Source organism: Ceratotherium simum, chromosome Y, assembly GCF_057802395.1.
Source record: "Ceratotherium simum simum isolate JZ-2026a chromosome Y, ASM5780239v1, whole genome shotgun sequence".
Lineage (NCBI taxonomy): Eukaryota > Metazoa > Chordata > Mammalia > Perissodactyla > Rhinocerotidae > Ceratotherium > Ceratotherium simum.
The window spans coordinates 1,060,730-1,088,006 of NC_141941.1; the positions used below are offsets into that span (position 1 = coordinate 1,060,730).

Consider the following 27,277-nt stretch of genomic DNA (forward strand, 5'->3'; position numbering starts at 1 on the left):
ATGGGGGATGCAAATGTCCTGTATGTTGCATGTATGTGTGTCAACTTCCTGGTTAAGAGATGGTCCTACCGTTTTGCGAGGTGCCATCATTGGGGACATTCCATAAAGGGGACGTGGGATGTCTCTGTCTTATTTCTTGCAACGGTGTGTGAATTCACAAGGATCTCCATCATAACGTCGCCCTAGAAAGGGACTCCTTTTTCTTTCCCCTTCTTTGCAAGCCCAGAAGGGAAGCCTGGGGCAGCTGCCGAGAACCTGAAGTGCTGGGTTCACGACGTGGATTTCCTGACGTGCAGCTGGACGGTGGGCAGGGAGGCCCCCAGCGACGTCCAGTATCGCCTCTACGTGGAGGACCTGAAGTAAGTGTGGCCTCGGGCGCGGCCGGGCTCTCCCGGGCTCGGGGGAGAGCCCGGGTCACTCCTGGCCGTGCCTACTCGCTGCAGGACCCACGAGGAGTGGCAGTGTGCACGTTACAGAGCGGACGAGCGGGGGACACACACCTGGTGTCATTTCGATGACGTCTCCAGATTCTCTGACCATTTCTACCGGTTCTTGGTGAATGGCACCAGCCGAGGCTCCAGAATCCCCTGCTCTGAGATTTTTGAAGAATTATCGGAAATTGGTGAGTGACGACTGGGGACACTTCCCTCACGTTCCCAACCTTGGTTATGAGATGCTACTGCTGTCTCGGCTCGGCAGCTGTAACAAAATACCCGAGACGGGGCGGCTGCAACAACAGACACCCTCGTGACCTCGTCTAACCCCAGTCGCCCCCCAGAGGCCCCACCTCCTCACACCATCCCACTGGGGGTCAGGGCTTCCACATGTGAATTTGCGGGACCCGCGTATTTAGCTCGTAGCAGCTGCTCTGTGTTCAAGCCCCTAAGGAAGTCACCTCCTTGCATTTAGAGTATTTCCATCTCACACGTAGAGGATGGCCGCACAGCCCCCTTTGGGGCTGGACTCACCATGAGGCTGGGGGAGCCCCTCCCAGGGCCCTGTGTTCACATGACGATGGGATTTTATAACACAAAACCCTCTTAGAAAACTATGTTGGTATTATTTTCTGTAACTAGACCCTCCCCCCAAACTGTGACAGCTTCAAGCCCCACAAAACCAGGCCCAGCCCCAGCCGGTCCACATGGAGTAAGGAAGCTCATCGCTGACTACTGAATTGAGAGGCTGGTGCAGAGGAAAAGTGTGGGGCCTCTTGCTTAAAAAGCTTGAGGGGACTTCTCCTTGGTCCGTGGTCTCCACTCTTGAGCTGACCTGCTGTGTTTCATTTGCGTCCGTGTGAAGCTGAGATCCCTCAGACACGGGAGCTCACTGGAAGTACAGACCCACAGTTTGAGGGTCTGCCTGCGACTCAGTGCATGCTCCCACCTCGGCCGCCCCGGCTCCCACGCCCCGGCTCCCAGCAGGGGTGGGGGTGACAGCGGTCACCGGGGCAGTGGGTGTCCGAGAGCCCATGGGGAGGTGGCACCTCATGAGCTGAGGCTCCAGACCCCCAGTGCATGCCCCATTTTCCCATCAGGCTTCACAAAAGAAAACACAGAGGCAAAGACACTTGTTGTGGGTAGAACTGTGTCCCCCAAAATGATCTGTGCACATCCTGGCTCCTGTGACTGCAACCTTATGAGGAAGTGGAGTGTATACATATGTGATAGGTTGGGTCCTAATCCACTATGACAGCTGTCTTTATAAGAAGAAGAAAAGAGACAGTGAGGCAGACACACAGAGAGAGGACAAGGCCATGGGGAGATGGAGGCAGAGATCAGGGTTATGGGTCTACAGCCACCAAGGATGGCCAGAAGTGACCAGACACACAGAGAGAGGAGAAAGCCTTGGGGAGATAGAGGTAGAGACATGGGTGATGGGTCTACAGCCAAGGAGCACCAAGGATAGACAGTGGCCACCAGACACACAGAGAGAGGAGAAAGCCGTGGGCAGATGGAGGTAGAGACATGGGTAATGGGTCTACACCCACCAAGGATGGCCAATAGCCACCAGACACACAGAGCGGAGAAGGCCGTGGGCAGATACAGGTAGAGACATGGGTGATGGGTCTACAGCCAAGGAGCACTAAGGATGGCCAGGGGCCACCAGACACACAGAGAGAGGAGAAGGCCATGGGCAGATGGAGGTAGAGACATGGGTGATGGGTCTACAGTCAAGGAGCATGAAGGATGGCCAGTAGCCATCAGACACACAGAGAAGAGAAGGCCATGGGGACATGAAGGTAGAGACATGGGTGATGGGTCTACAGCCAAGGAGCATGAAGGATGGCCAGTGGCCACCAAACACACAGAAAGAGGAGAAGGCCCTGGGCAGATGGAGGTAGAGATGTGGGTGATGGGCCTACAGCCAAGGAGCACCAAGGATGGCCAGTGGCCACCAGACACACAGAGAGAGGAGAAGGCCATGGGCAGATGGAGGCAGAGACATGGGTGATGGGGCTACAGCCAAGGAGCATGAAGGATGGCCAGTGGCCACCAGACACACAGAGAGAGGAGAAGGCTGTGGGCAGATGGAGGCAGAGATGTAGGTCATGTGTCTCCAGCCAAGGATGGCCAGCATCCACCAGAAACTGGGGAAGAGGCATGGGACAGATTCTCTGTCAGAGCCTCCAGAAGAAGCCAACACTGCCCATCCTTCTGGTCTCTAGACCTGGGAGAGAATAAATTCCTATTGTTCAAGCTACCAGCTTGTGATACTTTGTTACCAGGGAGATTAATATGATATTATTAACAATTTCAAGATGGCGCCAGGGAAGCATTAACCCAAGTGTGGGGCCCTGTGCAAGGATATCCGTCACACACACCTCTGTGCGTGGACAGGCATGGAGGGGTGGGTTGATGAACAGTAGGACAGCTCTTGCCCATTGATACCGGGGACTTGGGTCCTGGGGTTGGTTAGTTCCAGCTGCTGCTGTAACAAATTAGCACAAACTGGGGGGCTTAAACTATAGGAATTCCTGCTCCCCCAGTTGTGGAGACCAGACATCTGAGATGAAGAGGTCGCAGGGCTGTGCTCCCTCCAGAGGCTTCAGGGGAGGGTCCTTCCTGCCCCTTCTAGCTTCTGGGGCTCCAGGCGTCCCTGGACTATTGGCCGCCTCCCTCCCATCTCTGCCTCCGTCTCCACATGGCTTCTCCTCTGTGTCTGTGTCTCCTCTTCTGTCTCTGATAAGGACACTGTCATTGGATTTGGGGTCACCCTCATCCAGGATGACCTCATCTCCTCCTTCACTTAATCACATCTGCAAAGACCCCATTTCCAAGTAAGGTCCCATTCACAGGAGTGACGTGGATGTGCCTTTTGGGGGCCACCCTTCGACCCACTGTAGGGCTCTTTAGAAGGAACCTACCCATTTCCTCCAGCCCTCACCATTCCTCGCACACAGAGACACTGGCTTCCAAGGGCCACACCTGCGACTCTACATGAGAGCATTAGATGGTGACTAGAGCCTTTGCAGCCCATGGGCAGGCCCGGATGTGCCACCATCAGGTGAAGCTGGAGGAGGCTGGTGGATACCCGCTCCCTAGCCCTAGGCTGGGGTGGTTCCCAGCAGGTGTGTCTGGGCTGTCTTGGGGCCTTCCCCACCAGGACTGATCCGGCTGCCTTTTGGGGCATCCCTCCCTTCCTAGTCTCCCCTCCCTGCCCCCAAGCAGGCCAGGGAGAACCTCAGATGCTGGGGCTCCTGCTGCAGACATGGCAACAGACGGCCAGGGCCTGGAGGGCTGCAGGGAGGAGGGAGGGGAGCCAGTTCTGAGAGTATTTCCTGGGGTGGAATTGCGGATTGGTTCTGCAGATGCTGCGAGACAGACGGAGGGACTGAAGGTGGATCTCAAGCTGGAATTTGGGGAGGCTGGGTGCAGGATGAGGGCACTGATGGAGACAAGATGGGAGAGAGGAGGAGGGAGGGGAGGAGGAGGAAGTGAGGGAGGAGGGGAGGAGGGAGAGGGGAGGGACGGAGAAGGATAAGAGGCGGAGAGGGAGGAGGGGAGGAGGGGACGGAGGAGGAGGGGGAGGAGGGGACTGGAGAGGAGGAGGAGGGGATGGTGGAGGAGAAGGAGGAGGGGACGGGAGAGGAGGAGGAGAGGGAGGAGGGGACGGAGGAGGAGAGGGAGGAGGGGACGGTGGAGGAGAGGGAGGAGGGGGAGGAGGGGGAGGAGGGGACGGTGGATGAGAGGGAGGGGCCAGGGCACCCACACCTGGGAATCACCCCACAGGGAGCTTGGACTTCCTGCAGGGTCCAGGTGAGACTCCGAGCAGGCAGGTGGGGACAGGGCTGGGCTCCTGGTGGGGTCAGGCCTGCCAGTGCATGTGGGGACGTGGTCCCACAGAAACCTGATGGAGCCTGGGCGGCAGGGGAGGGGGACCCGAGGGAGGGGCAGGGCAGAGCCCTGGGGAAGCACAGGGAAGGGGGGCAGGAGGGTCCTGGGAGGAGCCAGCTCCAGCAGGCACGGGTCTAGGGAAGGAGAGAAGGCAGGCGGTCCGGACATCTAGAGCAGGCTGTGTCCCAGCCAAGGGGGGGGAGTCTGGGGCAGGGCAGAAGCCGCCCAGTGAAGTTTTCGTCTGAGGTGCTGGGAGTGGGATGGTCTGGGGCAGGGTGGGGAGCAGGTCGGGCTGCCCGGGGCTGAGCAGAGCGGGTCAGGTGGGAAGGAGGGAGGGCACAGTGCACACAGCAGACTTTCTCTGTCTGCTGGAGAAACACTGAATGAGGGGCACTGGAACTGGCAAGAGGGGAAAGAACAAGCATTGTTCTGGGGGGTGTCAGCTACACAGACCTGCAAAACCTTTCCAGAAGGGTCTCAGGGGGGCAAGTCTCACCCGATGCTGGTGTCTGAGAGCTAATCCCAAGGCTGAATCAGGCTAACCATCCCAACGTATCTTTTTTATTAATTGAAGTCATATTGGCTTATAACGTTGTATAATTTCAGACGTACACTGTTATATATCAGTTTCTGTGTAGTCTGCATCGTGCTCACCACCAATAGTCTAGTTTTTATCCATCACCATATAAATGTGCCCCTTTCCCCCTTTCCCCCAACCCCCTCAGGCCCCTTCCCCTCTGGCAACCACCAATCCATTCTCTCCACCCATGTGTTTGTTTATCTTCCACATATGAGTGAAATCATACCACATTTGTCTTTCTCTGTTTTCATTTATTTCACTTAACATCATACTCTCAAGGTCCATCCATGTTGTCACAAATGGCACGATTTTGTCTTTTTTATGGCTGAGTAGTATTCCATTGTATATATACCACATCTTCTTTATCCATTCATCAGTGGATGGGCACTTGGGTTGCTTCCACGTCTTGACTATTGTGAATAATGCTGCAGTGAACACAGGGGTGCATAAGTCTCTTTGGATTGTTGATTTCAAGTTCTTTGGATAAATACCCAGAATTGAGATAGCTGGATGGTACGGTGTTTCTATTTTAGTTTTTTGAGGAATCTCCATACCATTTTCCATAGTGGCTGCACCAGTTTGCACTCCCACCAGCAGTGAATGAGGGTTCCCTTCTCTCCACATCCTCTCCAACACCTGTTATTTCTTGTCTTGTTAATTGTACCCATGCTGACGGGTGTGAGGGGATATCTCATTGTAGTTTTGATTTGCATTTCCCTAATAATTAGTGATGTTGTACATCTTTTCATGTGCCCGCATCCCAACATAATTTTGTCATGCGTGTCTGTTGATATTTTCACTATTCTTCAACCTTTGAATGACATTTTCCTGCCTTTTTCCCCTTGAATTTGTAGGAGGCCTATTTTAAGAGTATGTCCAGAAAACTGATTTTGACTTGCTTTGCTCATACGAGTGTCTTTTTTCCTCGCCTAGAGAGATTAAGCCCACCCAACGTCACGGGATGGTGTAATAAAACCTACGCTCTCATGGAGTGGAGAACATCAAGCCACTTCACTCGAAGATTTAACTACGAACTTCAAATACAAATGGTAAATGCTTCTCCCAGCTGGCGTCCCTGCTCTAGAATCTGTACTCTTTTGGCGGCTTTTGGGTAGAAAAGACACAAAAAATATGAAGCATAAAAACATTTAGCTTTAGCAAAACTAAAAATACCCGTGTTCGAAATACGCAGCTAAAATCGAGAAGGCAGATGACAGAAGGGAAGACACGTACATACGTGTCTGTTGAAGGACTTATGTTCGAGTAGATAAGGGAGTCTCACAAGTCAATGCTAAGATGACAGGCAACCCTATAAAAAATGGGCAAAAGGTTTAAACAGACACTCGCCCAGAGGAGATATATTAATGACCCATAAGGAGGTGAGAAGATGCTCCCCCATCATTAGTCATCAGAGACGATAATGTCATCAAATCCAAAACGCAACGAGAGACTACTTCACGTCTGTTTTGTTGTTAGTGTCGGAAATGGATCTGACTCCCAGCGCCCCTGTGGGCAGCCGAGGGAACCCTGCCCAGTCTTTTCGCGCCACCCTCTCCCCTTCCGGCCTCTATCAGACAACGCTCTGCTGCTATTCATGGGGTTTTCGTGGCCAGTGTTTTGGAAGTGGGTGCCGGGTCCTTCTTCCTGGTCTGTCTTAGTCTGGAAGCCCCACTGAACCCTGTCCACCACGGGTGACCTGCTGGTATTGGAAATCCCCGTGGCATAGCTTTCAGCATCCCAGCAACACACAGCTGCAACAGTGTGATGACCGACAGACGGGTGGTGTGGTCCCCTGGCTGGGAAACGAACCTGGGCTGTGGGGGTGACCACTAGACCCCGAGGGCTGGCTTCACACCCAATACATTGCCTAAATTGAGAAAAGCTGACCAGACCAAGCACGGGTGAGGCTGAGTGGACGGGAACCCCCGTATGCTGCTGCTGGGAATTTAAATCGGTATAGCTGCTTTGGAAAACTCTTTGAAAGTATCTTACTGAGTCAGCAATTCCCTTGCTAGGTCTGGACCCAGGACAATATAAGGCCACCAAATATTTATTTACTATGTTATGTATCTATGTAATACATTTATTTACTATTGACATTCAAGTATGTTTAGATTATACTTGGTTTTTCTGTAAACCTAAAACTACTCCGAAAAAACTAAAGTCTGTACATTAAAAGAAAATGACCAAGTATTTTTGAGCTAATTGGAATTCTAAACTCCATTATTTACTTAGACTTATTTATGTACTGATACTCAATTCTTCTATGAACCTAAAACTACTGAAAAAAATCTATTAATTAGAAAAAGACCAAGTATTTTGGACTTAATCAGTATTTTATATCAGTTATTTACTTATATATTTATTTTTTTACCTATTGGTGTATATTTATTATTTATACTCAGTTGCTGATTATTTTATACTCAATTTCTCTATAAACCTAAAGTGCTCAAAACAATTAAAGTCTATAGGGGCCTGGCCCGGTGGCATAGTGGTTAAGTTCGCGTGCTCCACTTTGGCGGCCCAGGGTTCACAGGTTCAGATCTCAGGCACGGACCTATGCACCACTTATCAAGCCATGCTGTGGCGGCGTCCCATATAAAGTGGAGGAAGATGGGCATGGATGTTAGCCCAGGGCCAGTCTTCCTCAGCAAAAAGAGGAGGCAAGAAAAAAAAAATTAAAGGCTATAAATTAAAAGAAAGTGACCAAATATTTTTGAGCTAATTGCTATTTTATATTTAATTATTTATTTTTATTTATTCATTATGTCTATTTATATATTTATGTATTATTTATACTCAGTTACTGCTTTTGCTCATTTTTTTTTTTTTTTTGTGAGGAAGACCAGCCCTGAGCTAACATCTGCCAGTCCTCCACTTTTTGCTGAGGAAGACTGGCCCTGGGCTAACATCCGTGCCCATCTTCCTCCTCTTTATATGGGATACCACCACAGCATGGCTTGCCAAGTGGTGCATCGGTGCGCGCCCGGGATCCGAACCCACGAACCCCGGGCTACCGCAGCAGAGCACGCACACCCCACTGCTTGCACCACCGGGCCGGCCCCTTTTGCTCATTTTTTTACGTAAACCGAAACTACTCAAAAAATCAAGTCTATTTATTTTTAAAAAAACAATTATTTTTAGGATAATTGGTATTTTACACTCAATTATTTACTTATTATTTTTCTTTCCTTATTCCTGTATTATCTTTATTTATTATTTATACTAAACTGGTGATTATGCTCAATATTTCTGTAAACCTAAAACTTGTCAAAAAAAATAAAGTCTATTAATTTTCTATGAAAAGAAAGACTGGGTATTTTTTAGTTAATCAACATTTTATATGCAATTATCAATTTATACTTATTATTTTTATTTATTTTTGCACTATATTTATTTTCATACTCAATTACTGATTATTTTATACTCGATTCTTCTGTGAACCTGAAACTGCTCAAACAAGCTGTATTCACTAAAAAAAAGGCCACCTGTTTTTGAGCAAATCAGCATTTTATAGTGTTGGTGTTTTGTGGCTGAATACCACCCAAACTCCTTTCTCCCCTACATGATTGGAGGGTGCAGCCATTGCTGCAGCCAGAGGCAGAGTCGTAGCCCAGCTTCAAGTCAGCCTACAGCTCCCTGCACTGTCACCCATCCATTCCACCACAGGCACACCCCAGAAGCAGCCTGGGGAGACAGTGCGTCTTGTTGGTCAATGGACACTCACGAGGCCCCCACCCCCGTTGCTGCAGTCACACAGGAAAGGCTGTTTCTTAAGGCGCTCTTTACCACTAAGCTCACCGTTTGACATGCCATCACTGCCCAGGGCATCCCGAAGTCCTGCTGCTTCACTGGGCCACCTGGAGAAAAACGGTGGGGGGGGGGCTTTCTTAGGGGGCAGGATTAGGCACCCACTGCTTCTTGTTTTTGTCTTGCAGGGCACAGATCCTGCCTACACAACACAGGTGAGCGCCCCCGTCCTCCCTGAATATGGCATCGGCAAGTGCAAGTTGGCTATTTTTATTACTGCCCATCCAGCAGCGCCCACATGCCAGACTCTGCATGTGGGTGTCACACACCCGTACATCAATCTCACAAAGTCAGTATTGAGGGAAGAGGAAGCAGCGACTCTGACATGAAGCTCCCAAGCAGATAGACCCAGAGGCTACTGCCTGCTTGGTGCTGCCCAAGGAGGTTCAGCCACGCACCCCAAACTCGTTAGGCTGGGCCAGGCACCCAAATTTGGTGGGGGAGTCACCAAAACCGTGCGTTGTGACCAGCAGAGGCAAATATTTCCACATAGGTGGTCCATGCATTGGACAGGCATCTCATAACCGCCGGCAATGGACCCCACTCACTCTCTCTCCATCTCTGCCTCTCTCTCTCTCCCCTCTTCCCTCTCTCTCTGTCCTCTCTTAATCTCTCTCTCCCACTCTCCATCTCTCTCTTTTCATCCTTTCTTTCTCTCTTTCCCTCTCTCCTCTCCTATGCTCTCTCACTGCCTCCGTCCCCACGCGGCTTCTCCTCTGTGTCTGTGTCTCCTCTTCTGTCTCTGATGAGGACACTGTCATTGGATTTAGGGCCACCCTCCTTCAGGATGACCTCCTCTCCATCCTTCACTTAATCATGTCTGCAAAGACTCTGTTTCCAAATAAGGTCTCCTTCCTGGATTCCAGGGGACATATGTTTTTTGAGGGGACACCACTCAACACCCTATAGGGCTCCATTTACTACACAACACCCCACAGATGGCACTACTGATGTTGGCCTCACTGGTGGTGGCCACGGATTATTTACTGTCTAGTGATTACAAAGAACATTTTTGTTCGGGCAACAAGAGCCTGGGCTGAGACAGGAAGGGGGCTCCAGGGCCCGGGCCCCTCTGAGCACTGGGTGTCTTCCCGCTGGTCCTCACAGGGGCTGCTCAGGCTCTCTCTGGGGGGCCTGTATTAGCTCCCTGGGGCAGCCGTGACAAGAACCCAGACTCAATGTCTTAAAACCACAGGAATTCCTCCTCCCCCAGTCCTGGAGAACAGAAGTCTGAGATAAGGTGTCACAGGGCCGCGCTCCCTCTGGAGGCTCCAGGGGGGGTCTTCCTGCCTCTTCCAGGGTCTGGGGCTCCTTGGCTTGCGGTCGGATCCCTCCCGTATGCACACGACCTTATTCCTCTGTGCCTGTCTGTCTCCAGATTTGCCTTACTTATAAGGACACCAGTCACACTGGATGAGGCCCACTGTATCCCATCTGACATCGTCTTAACTAATGACATCTGCATCGACCTATTTCTGAATAAGGCCCCTTTCTAAGACACTGAGGGCTCCCACATAGGAGTGTGGGGGGGACCCACTCAACCCCTTATAGGGCCCCATTCTTCTCTCCCCACCAACTGGGAATGGTCTTTTCCTCTTTGTTTGCTTTTAAATGACAGGTCCTGAAAAAAAACTTCTTTGTGCTAAGCAATCCCGGAACCTACACCGTGCAGATAAGAACCCAGAGTTTCTTCACCAAAATCCTAAGCGAGTGGAGTGACCCCAAACGCTTTGGTGAGTGGCGCCTTTCATTTCGCCTGGTGTGTGTGTGTGTTGAACGCTCTATCTGCTTCTGTGTCCCCAAAGAGGGCTCTGAAGAAAGCAGGTGACCCTGCACCTTGAGTTCATGCCATGGGAGGGCAGAGGCTGGAGGGAACAAGACTGTCCCACCAGGAGCCGCCCGGGCCTCAGTGCTGGGCAATGGGGTCCATCTCTTCTATCCAGTCACCCTGGGTGTGGGCTCCATGCCTGATTAGAAGGATTTCCCCAGGATAAGGGCTGCCGTTTCTCCCTGAGCTGTTCTGAAGCCAGGTGACCGGGACCCTCCTCCCAGGCTCCAGGAATGTCACATTTTGGAGGTGGCACAGCAGGAAACTTGGTCACCGGGCTGAGGCCATGTGCGTGAGTGTCCCAGGGCGGCTGTAACACCAGACCACACGCTGGGGGCTTAAACCACAGGAATTCACCCTCTACCCCTGAGGTCAAGGGGTCGCACGGCTGCGCTCCCTCCACAGCCTCCAGGGGAGGGTCCTTCCTGCCTCTTCCAGCGTCTGGGGCTCCAGGCGTCCCTGGGCTGGTGGCCGCCTCCCTCCCGTCTCTGCCTCCGTCTCCACGTGGCTTCTCCTCTGTGTCTGTGTCTCCTCTTCTGTCTCTGATGAGGACACTGTCAGTGGATTTAGGGCCACCCTCCTCCAGGATGCCCTCCTCTCCATCCTTCACTTAATCACATCTGCAAAGACCCTCTGTTATGGACTGAATGTGTCCCCCCAAAATTCACATGTTGGAGTCCTGACCCCCAGGACCTCAGAATGGGGCTGTATGTGGAGATGGGTCTTTAAAGAGGCGATGAAGGTAAAATGAGGTCAATAGGACTGGTGTCCTTATGAAAAGAGGAGATGAGGACACAGACACGCACAGAAGGACGACCATGTGAGGACACAGGGAGAAGGTGGCGTCTACACGCCAAGGAGAGAGGGCTCAGGAGGAACCAGCCCTGTGACACCTGGATCTCAGAGTCCAGCCTCCAGGACTGGGAGACGATAAATGTCTGTGGTTTAAGCCACCCATTTGTGGTCCTTGGTTACGGCAGCCCCAGGACACTCATACACTCTCTTTCCAAATAAGGCATCAGGGGTCAGGACGTGGACACGACTTTTGGGAGGACACCCTTGGTTCCCTGTTCTGCATGTGGGGCCACCCGCCCTCACTGAAGGGATCGCCAGGGCAGGAGGAAGCTTGCTCTGCAGGCCTGTCGAGTTGCCAACTCCACGATCCCTCCACTTCCATCCGAGGGCCCCTCCCTGACCTGCAGCCATCGCTCTGAGACCAGTCCCCACATGACATCACCACGCTGCCTCCAGCACTTTTCTTCTTTTGCACGTGGAGGAGATGGTGGCCCCAGCCAGAGAGAAGGGGTGGTGGCCGGTGGGGGACTACAGTCAGATTTGACAGGAAGGACTGGAGGGAGACTGTCTCTTGCCAGGTTAGGGAACAGACGGGGCCAGACGAAACGTATGGGGGTGCCCGAAACTCAGCCATCAAGATAAATAGTTGGATGCAACATCTTAAAAAATCCAAATTAATGCAAAAAAAAAAATGCACGATTAATAAAATGCCAAAATTTGCCTTCTCCTAGTCCCAGCCCTGCTGACTTATGTCATACCAAGACCCCCCACTCTCACCCCGTGCACGTGGTGGGAAGGAAGTAGGAAACACGGCCCCCAGTGTGGTCATGAGCATCCTTCTCTGGGTGATGGAGCTCGAATTTTGAATGCATTGAGGTGAAAATGATCAATGCATGTTGATGTGACTCAACTGATCTGTTGAGACAGCTGCAAATACTTGGGTGACTGGAGAGGTGGGGACGGCTGGAAGGAAGAGTGAGGGCAGGCGAGGAGCCCCCAGGACAGACACACAAGTACCCATGGAAAGGCCAAGGCAGGCGCCATGTTGGATCTCGTGCTTGAGTCCCACAGAGTTGGGTGGATTCGTGTAATTCTGGGGCAGATGAGCAGTGTGTCTGGGTCACGGCCACACGGTACTGTGTGCAAGCCCCCTGGGCTGCATACCAGAACCCTCACTCCAGCCAAGTTCCATGAATCCTTCAGATGAATGGACGGCCCCTTTGTGCAGACACAACCAGTGGGATGTGTAGGTTCATCTGCCATTGGTATTACAGAAGACACAAGAGGAGGGGACATATCTGCGCTGACCCCTGTGTTATTTAGGGTTCTCTGGAGAAACAGAACCAACAGGATGTGTGCATATATCTCTATCTATGTATCCATCATCTATCTGTCTATTCATCTATCTATCTATCTATCTGTCCATCATCTATCTATCCATCCATCACATCTATCTATCCATCATCTATCTATCTACCATGTATCTATCCATCTGTCTATCCATCCATCATATCCATCTATCTATCTATCTATCTATCTATCTATCTATCTATCTATCTATCTACCTACCTACCTACCTACCTACCTATATCATCTATCATCTCTCTCTCTCTCTATCTATCCATCCATCCATCATATCTATCCATCCATCATATCTATCATCTATCTATCTCTATTTATCATCTATCTATCATCTGTCTGTCTATCTATCTATCCATCATCTATCTATCATCTGTCTGTCTATCTATCTATCCATCCATCATATCATCTATCTATCTATCTATCTATCTATCTATCTATCTATCTATCTATCATCTATTCATCCATCGTATCAGTCTATCTATCTATCTATCCATCCATCCATCCATCATATCTATCATCTATCTCTATTTATCATCTATTATCTGTGTCTGTCTATCTATCTATCTATCTATCTATCTATCTATATTTATCTATCCTCTCTCTATCTAACCATCTATCTATATCTATCTATTATCTATCTATCTATCTATCTATCTATCATATATTTATCTATCTCTATCATTTATCTGTCATCTAACTAGTTACCTCTCTACCTACCTACCTATCTATCTAGAGACAGAGACAGGGAGAGAGATTTGCTTTAAAGAATTGGTTCACGCAATTGTGGAGGCCGGCACGTCCAAAACCTACAGGGTAGACCAGGCAGCTGGAGACCCAGGGAGGAGCTGACGTTGCAGCTCGAGTCCCAAGGCCACCCAGAGGAAGAATTCCCTCTTCCTCAGGGAATCTCAGTCTTTTCTCTTGAGGCCTTCAACTGATTAGATGAGGCCCACCCACACTACAGAGGGCAATCTGCTTTATTCAAAGACTACTGATTTAAATATTAATCTTATCTAAAAAAAACCTTCATATTAACATCTAGACTCATGGGTAAGCAAATATCTGGGTACCGTGGTTGAGACAAGTTGGCACACAAAATTATAGAGAGATAGATAAATTACTTGTGCTGCCGTAACAAAATACCATAGACTGGGTGGCTTAAACAACAGAAATTCGTTAGCTCCCAGATCTGGAGGCTGTAAGTCCGAGATCAAGGTGAGGGCAGGGCTGTTCCTTCTGGAGGCTCTGAGGCAGCGTCTGTTCCAGGCCCCTCTCCCGGCTGCTGGGGGCTGCAGGCCCTGTGAGTCAAAGCTGGGTTACTTGTTACTTGCGTGACCCACAGTTCTCCTGGCCCCCTGGAGGCCCGTGGGCTCTTGTGATTCCTGCAGGCCTGGTCTGCGGTGCGCCAAACCCAGATCCATTCCCCGCAGACCCTGGAGAGAGAGATCACAGAGAAAGGTCCGAGGGGCAAGTAGGAGACTTTCTCCAGGTAGAGCAGCTGTATAGCCAGCTCCCTGCAATGTGCCTTTTGGGTTTCACCTGCCCTCTGGCTGGCCTGGGGGTCTGGGGCAGGGGTGGGTGGAGACATGAGGTCCCCTTTGCCTTCTCCCCTCCTTCCCTCTGGGACTGGCTTCCTGGCCATCGGGCTAATCTCACCTACATCTCACCTACGGCTTGCAGAGCAGATGCCTTCAGAACCACGTGCATTTTCTCAGGCTCCTCCGACACCTGGGTATCCTCTTCCTGTCCGTGCTGCATGCACCTCCTGGACTCAGTTTCCCCTCTGTTCCCCTGTCCTGCCTGCTAAGCTCTGCACCCCTGCCCAAGCTGTTCCAGCCAGCTGCCTGTCTTGCTCCGTGGCAAAGAGCCCACTATTGCCAAAAATCTGTCATTAAAACAAATCGTTTAATGCGATAGTTTTTGTTTTTGTTTTTGTTTTTAAATCAAAGTTAATGCAAAAAATCCACGATGGGCATAATATCCCTCTCCGCGCAGACCAGGGCGCGGAGCTGGAGCGAGGCGGTTGTTCTGCAGGACAGACCCGCCACGCCTCCAGCCGGCCCGGCGGACCATTCGCGGCGAGGGGAAGCCGGGCTCTTTGAAAACACTCTCGGGGCTGGGTGTCCCGCGCACTGGCAAGACCAGAGGGCGACGGGTCAACGCCAAGTGTCCCTCGGTGGTCAGTCGGGGGGCAAAGGGCTTCTGGCGAGGGCTCTCCCCGTGGGAGCGGCTCCCGCAGGGTCCCGGTGAGCAGGTGGCCGCCGTCCCCACAGTGGACGGTGCTCCGCGTGCGGCCGCCTCCCCATCCCGGGCCCCTGGGGCAGCGGCCGCGGATGCGCTATCCCTGGACCCCCAGGACCGGCCCGACGCGTCCCCTCCGCCCCCCTTCCCTAGTGTGTGACCCGGAGAAGGAGGGCGCGGGCCTCCGCGTCTGGCTGACCGCTTCGCTGACCGCGCTGGGCACGCTGCTGGCTCTCGGGCTCCTGCTCCTCCTCTGCAGAAGGTGAGCGCCCCGCGGCCCCGGGTTCGCGGGGTGGTTTTCTGGGGCGCGCTCCACCCTGGGGGTCCCTCGCGGCCGGACGCTACCCCTTCGCCCCCGATCGCGCGCCCCCGGGTCTCAACCGCCCGGGCGCGCGCGCCCGCCTCTCCCGGGCCTCCAGGCGCCCCAGGGGTCTTTCTGAAACATGATCCTAGTTTCCACCATCTGGTTCCTGCTGCTCAAGGGACACCAGGACGCCCGGTCCCCAATGCAGCATCCCGGGGGCCCCTCCCTCCCTTCCTCCCTCCCCAGACCCCCAGCACACGACGGGGGGCTGCAGCGAGGGTCACCTGCTCGTCCCCACATGTCCCCACTTTTTGCTCCGTCACACCTTATCCAGACTCCCCCCTCCCCAACATCCGTCAGGACGTGCCCCTGGGACCCTTCCCCACCCAGCGGGCAGCAGGCCAGCCGATAGCGTTATCATGGCCTGTCCCAGCCGACCACAACTCCTGCTGCTGGGGGTCCCTTCCACATGCCCGGGGGGGTTCAGCCTGATGGGTGAGCCCGGCACAGGCCCTGTCCTGGCCTGGGGATCTTTGTCCCAGTGCTCACCTGGTGGCCCTCGACTCTGGTTCAACCGTGGCTCTCTCTTGGCTTCACCCCACCCTTCCAGCCCCTTCAGGCAGAGCCGCCCTGCGGAGGGGCTTGGTTTTAGGCGTGGGTGGGCCAGCTGCCAGCGGGTAGGGTACAAGCCCCTGGCATGGGGTCGTTGCCATGGTGATAGGAGCTGGAGGCCGCCTCCATCTTTCCAGGGTCTCTGGCAGGGGTGGGGCGAGGTGCAGGCGACTGAGAAGCAGTCTTAGCTTCTGCTAACACGGTGATGAGCCACTCGTGCGTGTCCTGGCCGTGGGGGCCGGGAACGAGAGCCCCCCGCCAGGAGGGTCGGGTCCTAACTCCATCCCGGCCTCGCTGTGGCCCCTCTGCGGACGCTGCATCTCCCCTACGGGGGCTGGCTGGTCCTGGTTTCCCAGCGTGAATGTCTCTTCCCCCAGGTACTCGGTGACGCAGAAGCTGTTCCCCCCTATCCCCCGCATGAAGGACCACATCACCGACCACCTGCAGAACAAGCTAGTACGGGGTGGCTGCTGCCAGGGCGCGGGTCTGGGGACGAGGCGGCCGCAGCCCGGCCCAAGCAGCAGGACGCTCTCCTGTGGGCCCCAGTGGGCGGCGCGCACGGGAGGAACCGGGAGCCTGGCCTGTGAGCAGGGGTGGTCCCCCGAGGAGGTCCCCCGGGGGTTGGGGCCACGAGCCCCCGTGAGCCGCGCAGTGTCCAGGCCAGGCAGGTTCTGGACGGGCCGGGCTGAACTCCCCCTCTCTCACAGATGGTCTGGGAGGCCGGCAAAGCCAGCCGGGAGGAGTGTCCGGTGGCCGAGGTGCAGGTTCTAGGGGAAACGTGAAGCCGGAGGCCAGGCCTTGTTCTCGGGGGCGACCAGGCGCAGTTGGACGAATGGACGTTGTGACCGGAGAGAAGGGGGACCCCAGTGCAGCGTGCGCAGAGTTGCCACTACGAAGAAAGACAAAACCCTGTATCGTGCTCACTTCCTAAATAAAAAGCTTTTTCACTCACTCCTGGGCCCGGAGGTGGGATCTGGCCGTGACCCCTCTGTCTGGCCTCCTGAGATAGGCTGCACCCAGGGCCCCACTAACACTTAACTGGACTTGCCCCTTCGCGAGCGCTGTCTTTGATGGTCCCATGTGTTTTCTTGCGTGTTCTCTTCGTCAGCACCTTAAATGCCTCACGTAACGGGGATGCGGCTCACAGCGCTCGTGAGCTCCGTGTGCGACCCCGGGAAGCGCACACAGGAGACGGGGCGCTGGGGCAGCAGTAAGGGGGCGTCCCAGCCATGGGACCCCACGTCGGGGGAGGCCAGCACGAGGAAGCCGCAGAGCGTCAGGAGATGGAGATGGTGGAAGGCGGGGAACCCCGCTGTCTGCTGCCCCCGGCAGGGCATGAGAGCTTCAGGGCCCACGGCGTAAACTCCTGCCGCTGAGGCCCCCCACCCCGCGGAGCCGCTGGAAGACGGCCACCCGCCAACACCCAGCCATAAACCCAGGAGGAAGGACGCTCACGTCACACCACCCGCCACTTGGGGACCTGGTCTCCAGGAGGCGGGCTCCCCTGGAAACGCTGTCTGGCGTGTTGAGTCGTGAAGTGACCTCTGGCTGTTTGGCTTGCTTCCATCCTTAGAGTTCCAGGTTCTTACAGGCAGGAAATCAGCCTGAGTTGCATTTTCCGATTTTGCCTACTTTGCTGAACAGCGAGAAGGTGATGACGTGCAGAATGCCCCACGGGACCCAGGGTACCAGCTGACGGGATTCCAGCGAAGTGCTAATTAAACGGGGCCGTAATTATCTAACTGAATGGGCCGTTCCCCACCAGGCTAGAAGGAACAGGGTGAGGCCATGTCCTCATTCTCAATCCGGCACAGCTCCCGGGAGGACACGGAGGGTGTCCAGGTTCAAAGCTAGTCCACCCTGAACGCCGGGGCTCCCTGACAAGGTTCCTCCGTGGAGGCAGGCAGGGGCCCTGTGGGGGTGACGGTGGACAGTCCTGTCCTGTCTTGTTACCCCACGGAAGCCACATCTTGGGCCAAGCTTGCTTCAATTTCTCCATCTCTAATGTAACCGTCTTGTTCCACAGACATGAAGGTTTGTAGGCACCGAGGTTTTGGAATCAGAAAGAACAAGATCTGCCTTCTTGGACCAGGATTTCTGACGCCCAGGAGAGCAGGGCCGGCCTTCCCACCCCAGTTCACCCAGCCCAGAGGCAGACGATACCAGGATCCAAGTTCAGCCCGGGGGAGACTGCAGTTTTTTTTTGTTTCCTGCACTGAACATAAGTGTTTGTGCAGAGATGGCTCCATGGGGTGGACGCTGAGCTGCCTGGGGGCTGGGCAACGGGCTCCCCCATGCAGGCATACACACGGGGCAGTGAATGCTCATGAGAGGCCAGGGCAGGCGTGGGCCACGGACGCACAGCAGCTGCCACCCCTGGGGACTCCTTGGTGGCTTAATGCTCGAATGGTGGATGGAGAAGACCCCAGGAGCTCAGGGCAGAAGAGGACTTCAGAAAGGAGAGGCCTGTCAGCAAACAGGCCTCCCCACAGAGAAGCTCCGAGACCCCAGGGTCCTGGCTTCTGTTTGTCCCTTCTTCCATCCACAGGCGGCCTGGGGGACAGACCAGGCTGCAGACGGGCAGCCAGGGCCCCGGTTTCAATCCTGCCGCTTCCCAGCTGGAGATCACCCTGACCCCTTGGGCCGCCAACCCCACGAGGCCGCTTGGTTCAGACAGACCACCACACAGGGTCTCTGTGCCCGATTTTATTGTTTTGCAGCGGAATGCCCAACACAGAACGTAATCGGAAATACTCGGCTGTGCAAAAGATAGTGCTTAAGTACAAATGGGAGACATGATTCCTTTTTAAATAAATACTTAAACACAGGCGGGCCCTACCTGGACTCTACGGCCGTGTCTCCGAGCTGCCTGGCCGTGGACCCACGAAGACGGCATGATTCCCCTCCCCCCCGCAATCGAGACACGGAATCCCGGCGCCAGTGGTCACGATCACAAGGACCCTGTCTAGAGCCTTCCCCGGCCCCTATGCGGGATCGGGCTGGGACAAGGATAGTGGAATTTCTCGAAGATCAATGGTCCGTAACAGTTAGGAATTCTGAGGTGCGGTTGGTCCCGGGTCCGGCACGGCGAGGCCTAGATGACCTTCTTCAGCTCGTCGTACAGGACCAGCACGAAGGCGCCCCCCATGCCCCTGAGCACGTTGGACCAGGCGCCCTTGAAGAAAGCCTTGCCGCCCTCGTCCTTGAAGATCTTGCGCCAGCAGTCGACGGTCCCCTTGTACATGATGTCGGCTGCAGGAAGAGGGGTGGGGGTCAGCGGGAGGTTCCTCAGGAAACGGGCACGAGACCAACCACGAAAGACACGGTAGGGAGGCTAATCCCCGGATGCCACCATCCGGGCAACTTGGAGTCAGGACCGCGGGAAAGGAGGCTCTGGACACCCAGTGCCCCTGCTCACGGCCCCACTGGGCCTACTGCTGGGGGGTGGGGATGAAACACACAGAACTCCTCCACAGAACCCCACCTCCAACCCCTGGTCCACTCAGGGCCCGTGGACGCCCCGGAGACAGTTAAGGGAGGCAGACCCAGGACGTGGGCGTGAACAAGTCTGCAGGCAAGGCCAGAAAAGAGGCTGTTGGAACCGGATCCAGTGTTGCCTGGACATGGGTCACTGCCATCGACCAGAGCCTGCTGTTAAGCCAGGCCACCTTGAGAAACTCCTTATCCGATGGCCCCAGAATCCCACAGGCTAAGGCCACGAGACCCTTCGAGAACGTCTCTGACCTCCCGCTGCCCAGCCCCCTCCCAGCCCCTAGAAAAGATACCTCCTTTGCGCCCCGATTGCATCATCATCCGTCGCCGTACGGTGTCGAAGGGGTAGGAGACCACGCCCGCCACAGCCGTCACCGTCTGGGCGATCATCCAGCTCACCACGATGTGGGTATTCTTGGGATCGGGGAGCATGCCTGCAGGGTCACCACCAGCATTAGGCCCCACAGCTGCACTCTGCCGCCCCCTGGCTCCACACGGAGCTCCCGAGACCAGGCGACATTGGAGAGGTCACAGTGGGGTCAGCTACAGGGGGAAGCCGCCTGCAAGCTCCAGTGGGACCGGCCCAGGGGCCAGCAGAGCACCTGGGAGTGGCCTCTCCAGAGCAGCGGATGCACGAGGCTCGGACAGTGGACATGCCACACCTGAGGCCGTTCTGCTGTAGAGGTGCCAGCAGGCCTGGGCCCTCACTGACGGGGGGGGGGGCTTACTTTCACGGGTGAACTGTGCCCCCTCAAAAAATCACAGTGAATTGCCAACCCCCAAGATCTCAGAACAAAACTGTGTCTGAATACAGGGTTTTCTACAGAAATAATCAGGACAAAATGAGATGATTTGGCAGAACCCTATTTCAATAAGACTCACATCCTTACAAGAAGGCAAAATTAAGACATACAGACATCGGGCCGGCCCCATGGCTTAGCGGTTAAGTGCGTGCGCTCCGCTACTGGCAGCCCGGGTTCGGATCCCGGGCGCGCACCAACGCACCGCTTCTCCGGCCATGCTGAGGCTGCGTCCCACATACAGCAACTAGAAGGCTATGCAGCTATGACATACAACTATCTACCGGGGCTTTGGGGGAAAAAATAAATAAATAAATAAATAAATAAAATTAATAAAATAAAAAAATAAAAAAAAAGACATACAGACATCAACAATGTACACGCACAGGGGGATGACCACGTGAATACACAGAAAGAAAACGGGTGTCTACGCGCCAAGGAGAGAGGCCTCAGGAGAAACCAACCCTGCCCACGTCTGGGTCTCAGATTCCAGCCTCCAGAACGGGGAGAACATGAGTGTCAGCTGCTGAAGCCCCCCCGGCCAGCGGCGCCGTGTCAGCAGCCAGGGAGAACCCACTTACCCTTGGCCGTGTCGTACACGCCAAAGTAGGCAGCCCGGTAGATGATGATGCCCTGCACAGAGACGTTGAAGCCCTGGTACAGGCCCCGGACGCCGTCAGACTTGGTGATCTTCACCAGACAGTCCCCCAGGCCTTTGAACTCCCGCTCCGTGGCCGACTTCCCCACGTCGGCCGCCAGGCGGGTCCGGGCGAAATCCAGGGGGTAGACGAAGCAGAGAGAGGTGGCTCCGGCCGCCCCCCCGGAGGCCAGGTTGCCGGCGAAATACCTCCAGAACTGAGTGTGCTTGTCCACGCCGCCCAGGAAGATCTGCTTGTACTTGTCCTTGAAGGCGAAGTTGAGGGCTTGCGTGGGGAAGTAGCGGATGACGTTGGCCAGGTTGCCCCTCCAGAAGGACAGGATGCCCTGCTCCCGGGGGATGCGCACGATGCAGTCCACGATGCCCTTGTACTGCTTGTCAGCCGCGATCTGCTTACTGGCGTGCTGCACCTGAGGGGCGATGGGGGCGGGTCACACGGGGGCCTTTCTCTAACACCCACCACCACCCCCACTGAAGATGTCGGCTCCAAACACTAGCTCCTGCACGCGGACTTCGAGTTGCCCAGAGACCTCACATCTGGAAACACCCTTCTTTTAACTCGGTAACTGTTTGTCGCTGCAACAGTGTTGCCAACGGACATGGCAACATTGTCGCTATCAGCGCGATCCATTTTCTAAGGCAACAATGTTGCCACCAGAACGATCCATTTGTAAGGCAACAATGTTGCCATCAGAGCGATCCATTTTCTAAGGCAACAATGATGCCACCAGAACGATCCATTTTGTAAGGCAACAATGTTGCCATCAGAACCATACATTTCTAAGGCAACAATGTTGCCAGCAGAACGATCCATTTGTAAGGCGACAATGTTGCCATCAAAGCGATCTATTTTCTAAGGCAGCAATGATGCCACCAGAACGATCCATTTGTAAGGCGACAATGTTGCCATCAGAGCGATCCATTTTCTAAGGCAACAATGATGCCACCAGAACGATCCATTTTGTAAGGCAACAATGTTGCCATCAGAACCATACATTTCTAAGGCAACAATGTTGCCACCAGAACGATCCATTTGTAAGGCGACAATGTTGCCATCAAAGCGATCTATTTTCTAAGGCAGCAATGATGCCACCAGAACGATCCATTTGTAAGGCGACAATGTTGCCATCAGAGCGATCCATTTTCTAAGGCAACAATGATGCCACCAGAACGATCCATTTGTAAGGCGACAATGTTGCCATCAAAGCGATCTATTTTCTAAGGCAGCAATGATGCCACCAGAACGATCCATTTGTAAGGCGACAATGTTGCCATCAGAGCGATCCATTTTCTAAGGCAACAATGATGCCACCAGAACGATCCATTTGTAAGGCGACAATGTTGCCATCAAAGCGATCTATTTTCTAAGGCAGCAATGATGCCACCAGAACGATCCATTTGTAAGGCGACAATGTTGCCATCAGAGCGATCCATTTTCTAAGGCAACAATGATGCCACCAGAACGATCCATTTTGTAAGGCAACAATGTTGCCATCAGAACCATACATTTCTAAGGCAACAAATGTTGCCACCAGAACGATACATTTGCAGCAACTTGCAACATTTCTAACAACACACAATGACAGTTTATTCTTGTTCTGAACACGGAGTATAAAAGGGGGAGGAAGAACCGATATCCAACGCCAAAGTGCGTTAGCAGGAACCCCGTGGCGCGCCCAAAGTCACCGCCCCCGCCTCCACCGCGGAGTCTGTTCACGCGGCCAGCAGGCGCGCATGCGCCCTTCGGACAGCGCCGCAGCATCCCGGCAAGCCAGACTCCAAGCGCACGCGCAGGCGTCCACGACGCGGAGAGCGCGTGCGCGCCCGCGGCTCCACCCCCGCCCATGCGGCAGCGCCCACGTGACGCGCGCCCGGCCCGCCCCCGGAAGCCGGAGGCGCGCGGACAAAGCGGCGCGCCGTCCCACTTCCGGTGCCCGGCCGCCCGCCGGACCGGTGCCCGTGGCCCGCCCGGCCGGCTTCCCCCGCGCCCGGGCCCTGGCCCCCGCGTCCGCAGGCCGCCCGCACCTGCAGCAGCAGCTTGACCCGCTCGATCGGGGCCACGGCCGTCTTGGAGATGGCGGCGGCGATGCCTCCCGCCAGGAAGTCCTTGGCGAAGGAGAGGGCCTGTTCCGTCATGGTGGCGGGGCGCGCGGCGCAGCGGGCGGAGAGCGGACGGGGACACGGAGAGCCGAGGGTAGGCGCCGCTGGCTCAGCCCTGCCGCCGCCGGGACCGAAAGGACGGGGCGGCCAGCGCGCAGCCGCTAAGGTGCCGACGCCCCGCCCCCGCCCCCGCCCGCCGCGCCCATTGGCTGCGCCGCGCGCCGACGCCCCTCCCCTTCCCGGATCCCGCGCCCCCGCAGGCTGCCGGGAGCCGCGCCGCGCCCCGCCCCGCGCACCCGCGCTCCGTGACCATTGGCCGTGGTGCCGACTACGCCCCGCCTCTTCCGCGCTCCGCGCCGCGAGGCATGTCGGGAGCCGGGCCCCGCCCATGCGCCCTGTGGGTCGGGGGCTTGGCGGACGCCGTGACCTTGTCAAGGTCAAGCCGGGCCCGCGCGAGGGCGACAGATGGCGGCGGTGGGTAGGGGAGGCCGGCGGACCACCGGGCTCGCCTCGCAGACCCCCGGACCTCGGCCGTGACCCCCGGGCTGGCCCCGCGGACCCCCGAGCCCTGGCCGTGACCTCCGGGCTGGCCCCGCCGACCCCCGATCCCTGGCCGTGACCTCCGGTTTCGCCCTGCTGACCCCCGGACCTCGGCCGTGACCCCCGGGCTGGCCCCGCCGACCCCCGAGCCCTGGCCATGACCTCCGGTTTCGCCCCGCTGAGCCCGGATCCCGGGCTGGCCCCGCGGACCCCCGAGCCCTGGTCGTGACCTCCGCGTTCGCCCCGCTGACCCCCGGACCCCGGCCGTGACCTCCGGTTTCGCCCCGCTGAGCCCGGATCCCGGGCTTGCCCCGCCGACCCCCGAGCCCTGGTCGTGACCTCCGCGTTCGCCCCGCTGACCCCCGGACCCCGGCCGTGACCCGCAGGGCCAGAGCAGGGGGCCGAGCCCCCCGCCCCCCGGACCCTCGACCCCCAGGCCGCCCCGACCCCCTACACTCGCTCCCCCCGAGACGTGCCCCCGCGGCCCGGTTCTCCAGGGCGTGCTCGCCCCCTGCCCGGGAGACCCCGGCCCCTCTTCCTATCCGTCCGCGGGGCCTGCGCGAGCCCCCCGGGACGACCCCAGCTCCCGCGGGGGCCCCGGAACCCTGACCCCATGACGGGACTCCGGGTGGCGCTCCGGGCGCTGCGACGAGGGGGCTCCGGGAGGGGCAGGAGGGCGTGTGCTGCCCGGCACATGCTCACACTCACACGCATGCACTCACGCTTATGCTCGTGCATACACGCCACGCGTGCGCACGCTCACTCCCGCGCACATGCACACACCTTCATGCACACGTGTACACCCCTCACACGTGCACACAAGTTCATGTACACACATGCATTTGCACACATGCTCGTGCACACGCAGACATGCACAGGGACGCTCCCGAGGCCGAGGTGTTTTGAAATGTTGCAAACTTTTTAGTGAATTGTAACTAAGTGATACAAGTGGTAACCGTCACGGACTGAACACGGTGTAAGGACCGCCAAATAGCTTTTCAGTAGCAACTGCGGAGCCAGAATCTCGTTTCTTTTCTCCCGCTCTGTTTGTCTCTGTCTTCTTCCCTCCCTTTCTCATTTTTCTCCCTGCCCCTTTTGCTTCTTTTTGGTCTCCTGCGTCCCCACCAGCAGGTAAAACCCCCCTGGCACTGGGTGCACGGGTGGGTGGAGGCCTGGGAAGCACCCAGAAGAGCCTCGGGCACTCGGAGCCGGTGATTTCCCCAGTCCCCTGTGTCCTTGACCATGGCTTCCTGCGTCTGGTCTTGACCTCCAGGGAGAGGCAGGGGACGGGCAGTGCCTGGGGCTGCCCAGGTGCAGAGGGTGGTCCAGCTGTGGGGGGGAGGAGTGTCAGCGTCTGGCCCTGGGGGCATTGCTGTGGGGAGGGCCTTGGAGGTTCTGGCATGTTCTTGAGGCTTCACCGGGACAGGGGGGCAGAGAAAGTCCCTGGAGGTCCACGCCCGCAGCCCCCGTGGGGCTCTGGAGTGGAGGACAGAGGGCGGCCATGGGGTCTGGGGGGACGGGATGTCTGCTCAGGGGGCCGTGTCTCAGAGGAGAAAAGCATCTCTTGTTCATTTGTTCCCGGGATCAGCTCGCTGGGCTGGGAGGGACCCCAGTGATGGGGAGGGACCCTGGCGAGGCTTGTCACGGCTAGCGGGGGCCAGCCAGCTGAAGCTGCTCCTTCAGGATCCAGCTGGTTGGCATCTGCTCAGGCCGGGGCTGCGGGTGAGGCCCTGGAACCAGTGCTTCTGTCTCAGACCCTGTGTCACGGGACACTGGAACATTCCTCCCGTGCTGGTGGGGCCGTTAACTCAGTGACCCGCTCCCCTGCCCCAGGCGTGGGAACGTCCCCTCCCCGAGCTCCGCCTGCATTCCTGGCCGCCACCCCACCGCTCAGCCCAGTGTGACGTGTGTTGGTTCCTCTGAGCGCCCGGGGGTCCCTGGCCACCTGTGCCTGGCCCCCAGACGGTGCTGGGGGAATGCTTCTCGAATGAACAAGTGAATGAGTGAATGAATGAACGTGGTCTCTTCCCGTCATCGCTGACTGGGGCTCAGAATGTGTTCTTCTGTAGAAAGTGGGCATTAGACACAGACACCGTGTGTGTGTGTGTGTGTGTGTGTGTGTGTGTGTGTGTGTGTGTGTGTGTGTGTGTGTGTGTGTGTGAGACTGTGAGAGTCATGGCCCCCCTGTCCCACTAGGGCTGACCCGGGAGGGCGGCGGGGCTGTGCATGCCGGAAACCGAGAGCTCCATGTACCTGGGAGGGGAGAGCCCAGGTAGACTGCGCACCTGGGCCTGGAAAGGGAGAGGTGGGGTGAGTGGGAAGCGGAGGCGGGGAGCGTCTCCTCCAAGGGTTTAAGTTCCAAGACCCCAGCAGTGGGGAGACAAGACCCAGCTCTCGGTGGCGTCCCCTAAGGGCTCTGACGGAGTGAGATGAGCTGTGGCCGGGCCACCAGGTGATCTGATTGAATCTGCACCCTAGAGCATCTGAGAAGCGGCTGGGTGATTGAAAGACACGGGGGAGGCAACTTAGAAGATTCAGGGTTTCAGCTGACGGCTGGAGGTGAGTCATCGAGGTGAGGAGGGATTTGGGGGGCACGTGCTGTGAGCTGGGCCCTGGGAGTCTGTCCTAGTCGACAGGCAGTTCCTTCCAGCCCTGCGTTGTGTGACGTGGTCTAGTGGGGGGTCATGAGGCTGCACAGGGAGAGCGAAAGATGGGGACCCACGGGGGACAGGGGAGGGGCGGGGCGCTGTGGACTCAGCTGTGGTCCTGACAGTCTCTTGTCGCAGCTCCTTCCCCCATCCCCGCCCCCCGATATTCCAGCCAGTAATGCATTCAGACTGTGCGGTATGCAGTGTGTGCTGAAATATTTTTGGAATGAATGAATGAATGAATTCTGCCTGGAGGGCGGGGGTCCGGTCAGGTTGCCCAGCCCAGAATTCCAACCTTGAAATCTTGTCTCCTAAAGAATAAACACCTGTGTGTGGGCCCACACACACACACACACACACACACACACACACTCTCACTTTCCCACAATTTCCTAGAAGCACTGTTTTTGGGTGTTAGTTCTAATAAATGCAAACACGGGTCGTGGAGGACTCATATTTTCTCACTTCTTTGCAAGTCTAGCAGAGACAGGGAGAGTGGGCAGTCTGGGGACCCCACGGACCCTCCGTCGGCTTTCACGTGTCATCGGGCCCTCACTGTCAGGCCCGGGGGTCTCCCTCGGGTGGGTGGGTCCTTGGTTCAAGGGCACAGTTGTGGGTGTGCGACCTCGGGGTCAGCCACTCCTGGGGTGCGGGGGTCTGGGCTGACTGCACAGCCACGCTGCCCCCAGCTCATCCGGCTCCCTGCGTCCAGGGCTGGGGGGGCTCGGGTGCCGCGGGCAGGGGAGCTGGCACCTCTGGTTAGAGGCACAAACCGGGTGACCTTGAGATGGACGCTTGGTTGCTTCTGAGAAACCTGGTGACCTTGAGACAGCTCCGGGCACCCCGAGGGCTGCAGAGCAGGTGTGCGATGCGCCCTGGACCCCAGTCGCTGTTCCCACCGGGGACGCCCCAGGTTTCTGCTCAGCCTGGCTGAACACAGGGACCACAGGGGCACCCGAAGGACTCGGCCTGTTCCCCCGGGAAAGGAAGGAGGCTGACTGCGGTGGCCAAGGTGCCCGGGTCATTGTCACCCAGCACAGCAGCCGTGCACCAGCCCGGGGAGGCGGGGCGGGGCCGGTGAGGCGCTCGGCTCTCCTGGCCACTCGCTCTGCAGGTCCACCTAGGAGACAGGGACAGAGGGGCCGTGAGCGTCTCTGCTTTGCTCTCTGGAGA

At 56.3% G+C, this 27,277-nt stretch overlaps 2 protein-coding genes across 2 annotated transcripts in view; one reads left to right on the forward strand and one right to left on the reverse strand.

The window, feature by feature from the left end:
• LOC147911595 (interleukin-3 receptor subunit alpha-like) overlaps window positions 1-16,838 on the forward strand; it is a 62,503-nt gene extending 45,665 nt beyond the window's left edge. Inside the window, exons 13-20 of the mRNA XM_087427931.1 lie at window positions 222-359; window positions 444-622; window positions 5,848-5,963; window positions 8,853-8,879; window positions 10,343-10,457; window positions 15,104-15,212; window positions 16,244-16,322; window positions 16,574-16,838. Of these exons, the coding sequence (XP_087284057.1) occupies window positions 222-359; window positions 444-622; window positions 5,848-5,963; window positions 8,853-8,879; window positions 10,343-10,457; window positions 15,104-15,212; window positions 16,244-16,322; window positions 16,574-16,648 (838 nt within the window). The 3' untranslated portion in view covers window positions 16,649-16,838. The remainder of the gene's footprint in view (window positions 1-221; window positions 360-443; window positions 623-5,847; window positions 5,964-8,852; window positions 8,880-10,342; window positions 10,458-15,103; window positions 15,213-16,243; window positions 16,323-16,573) is intronic.
• Window positions 16,839-18,557: 1,719 nt separating this feature from the next.
• LOC147911596 (ADP/ATP translocase 3) lies at window positions 18,558-23,052 on the reverse strand. Its single transcript, XM_087427932.1, has 4 exons — window positions 22,842-23,052; window positions 20,740-21,226; window positions 19,652-19,792; window positions 18,558-19,118 (listed from the first exon to the last, which is right to left on the reverse strand). Exons 1-4 carry the CDS (start codon window positions 22,950-22,952, stop codon window positions 18,961-18,963), a joined length of 897 nt encoding a protein of 298 aa, XP_087284058.1. The 5' UTR covers window positions 22,953-23,052; the 3' UTR covers window positions 18,558-18,960.
• Between the last annotated feature and the right edge of the window lie 4,225 nt (window positions 23,053-27,277).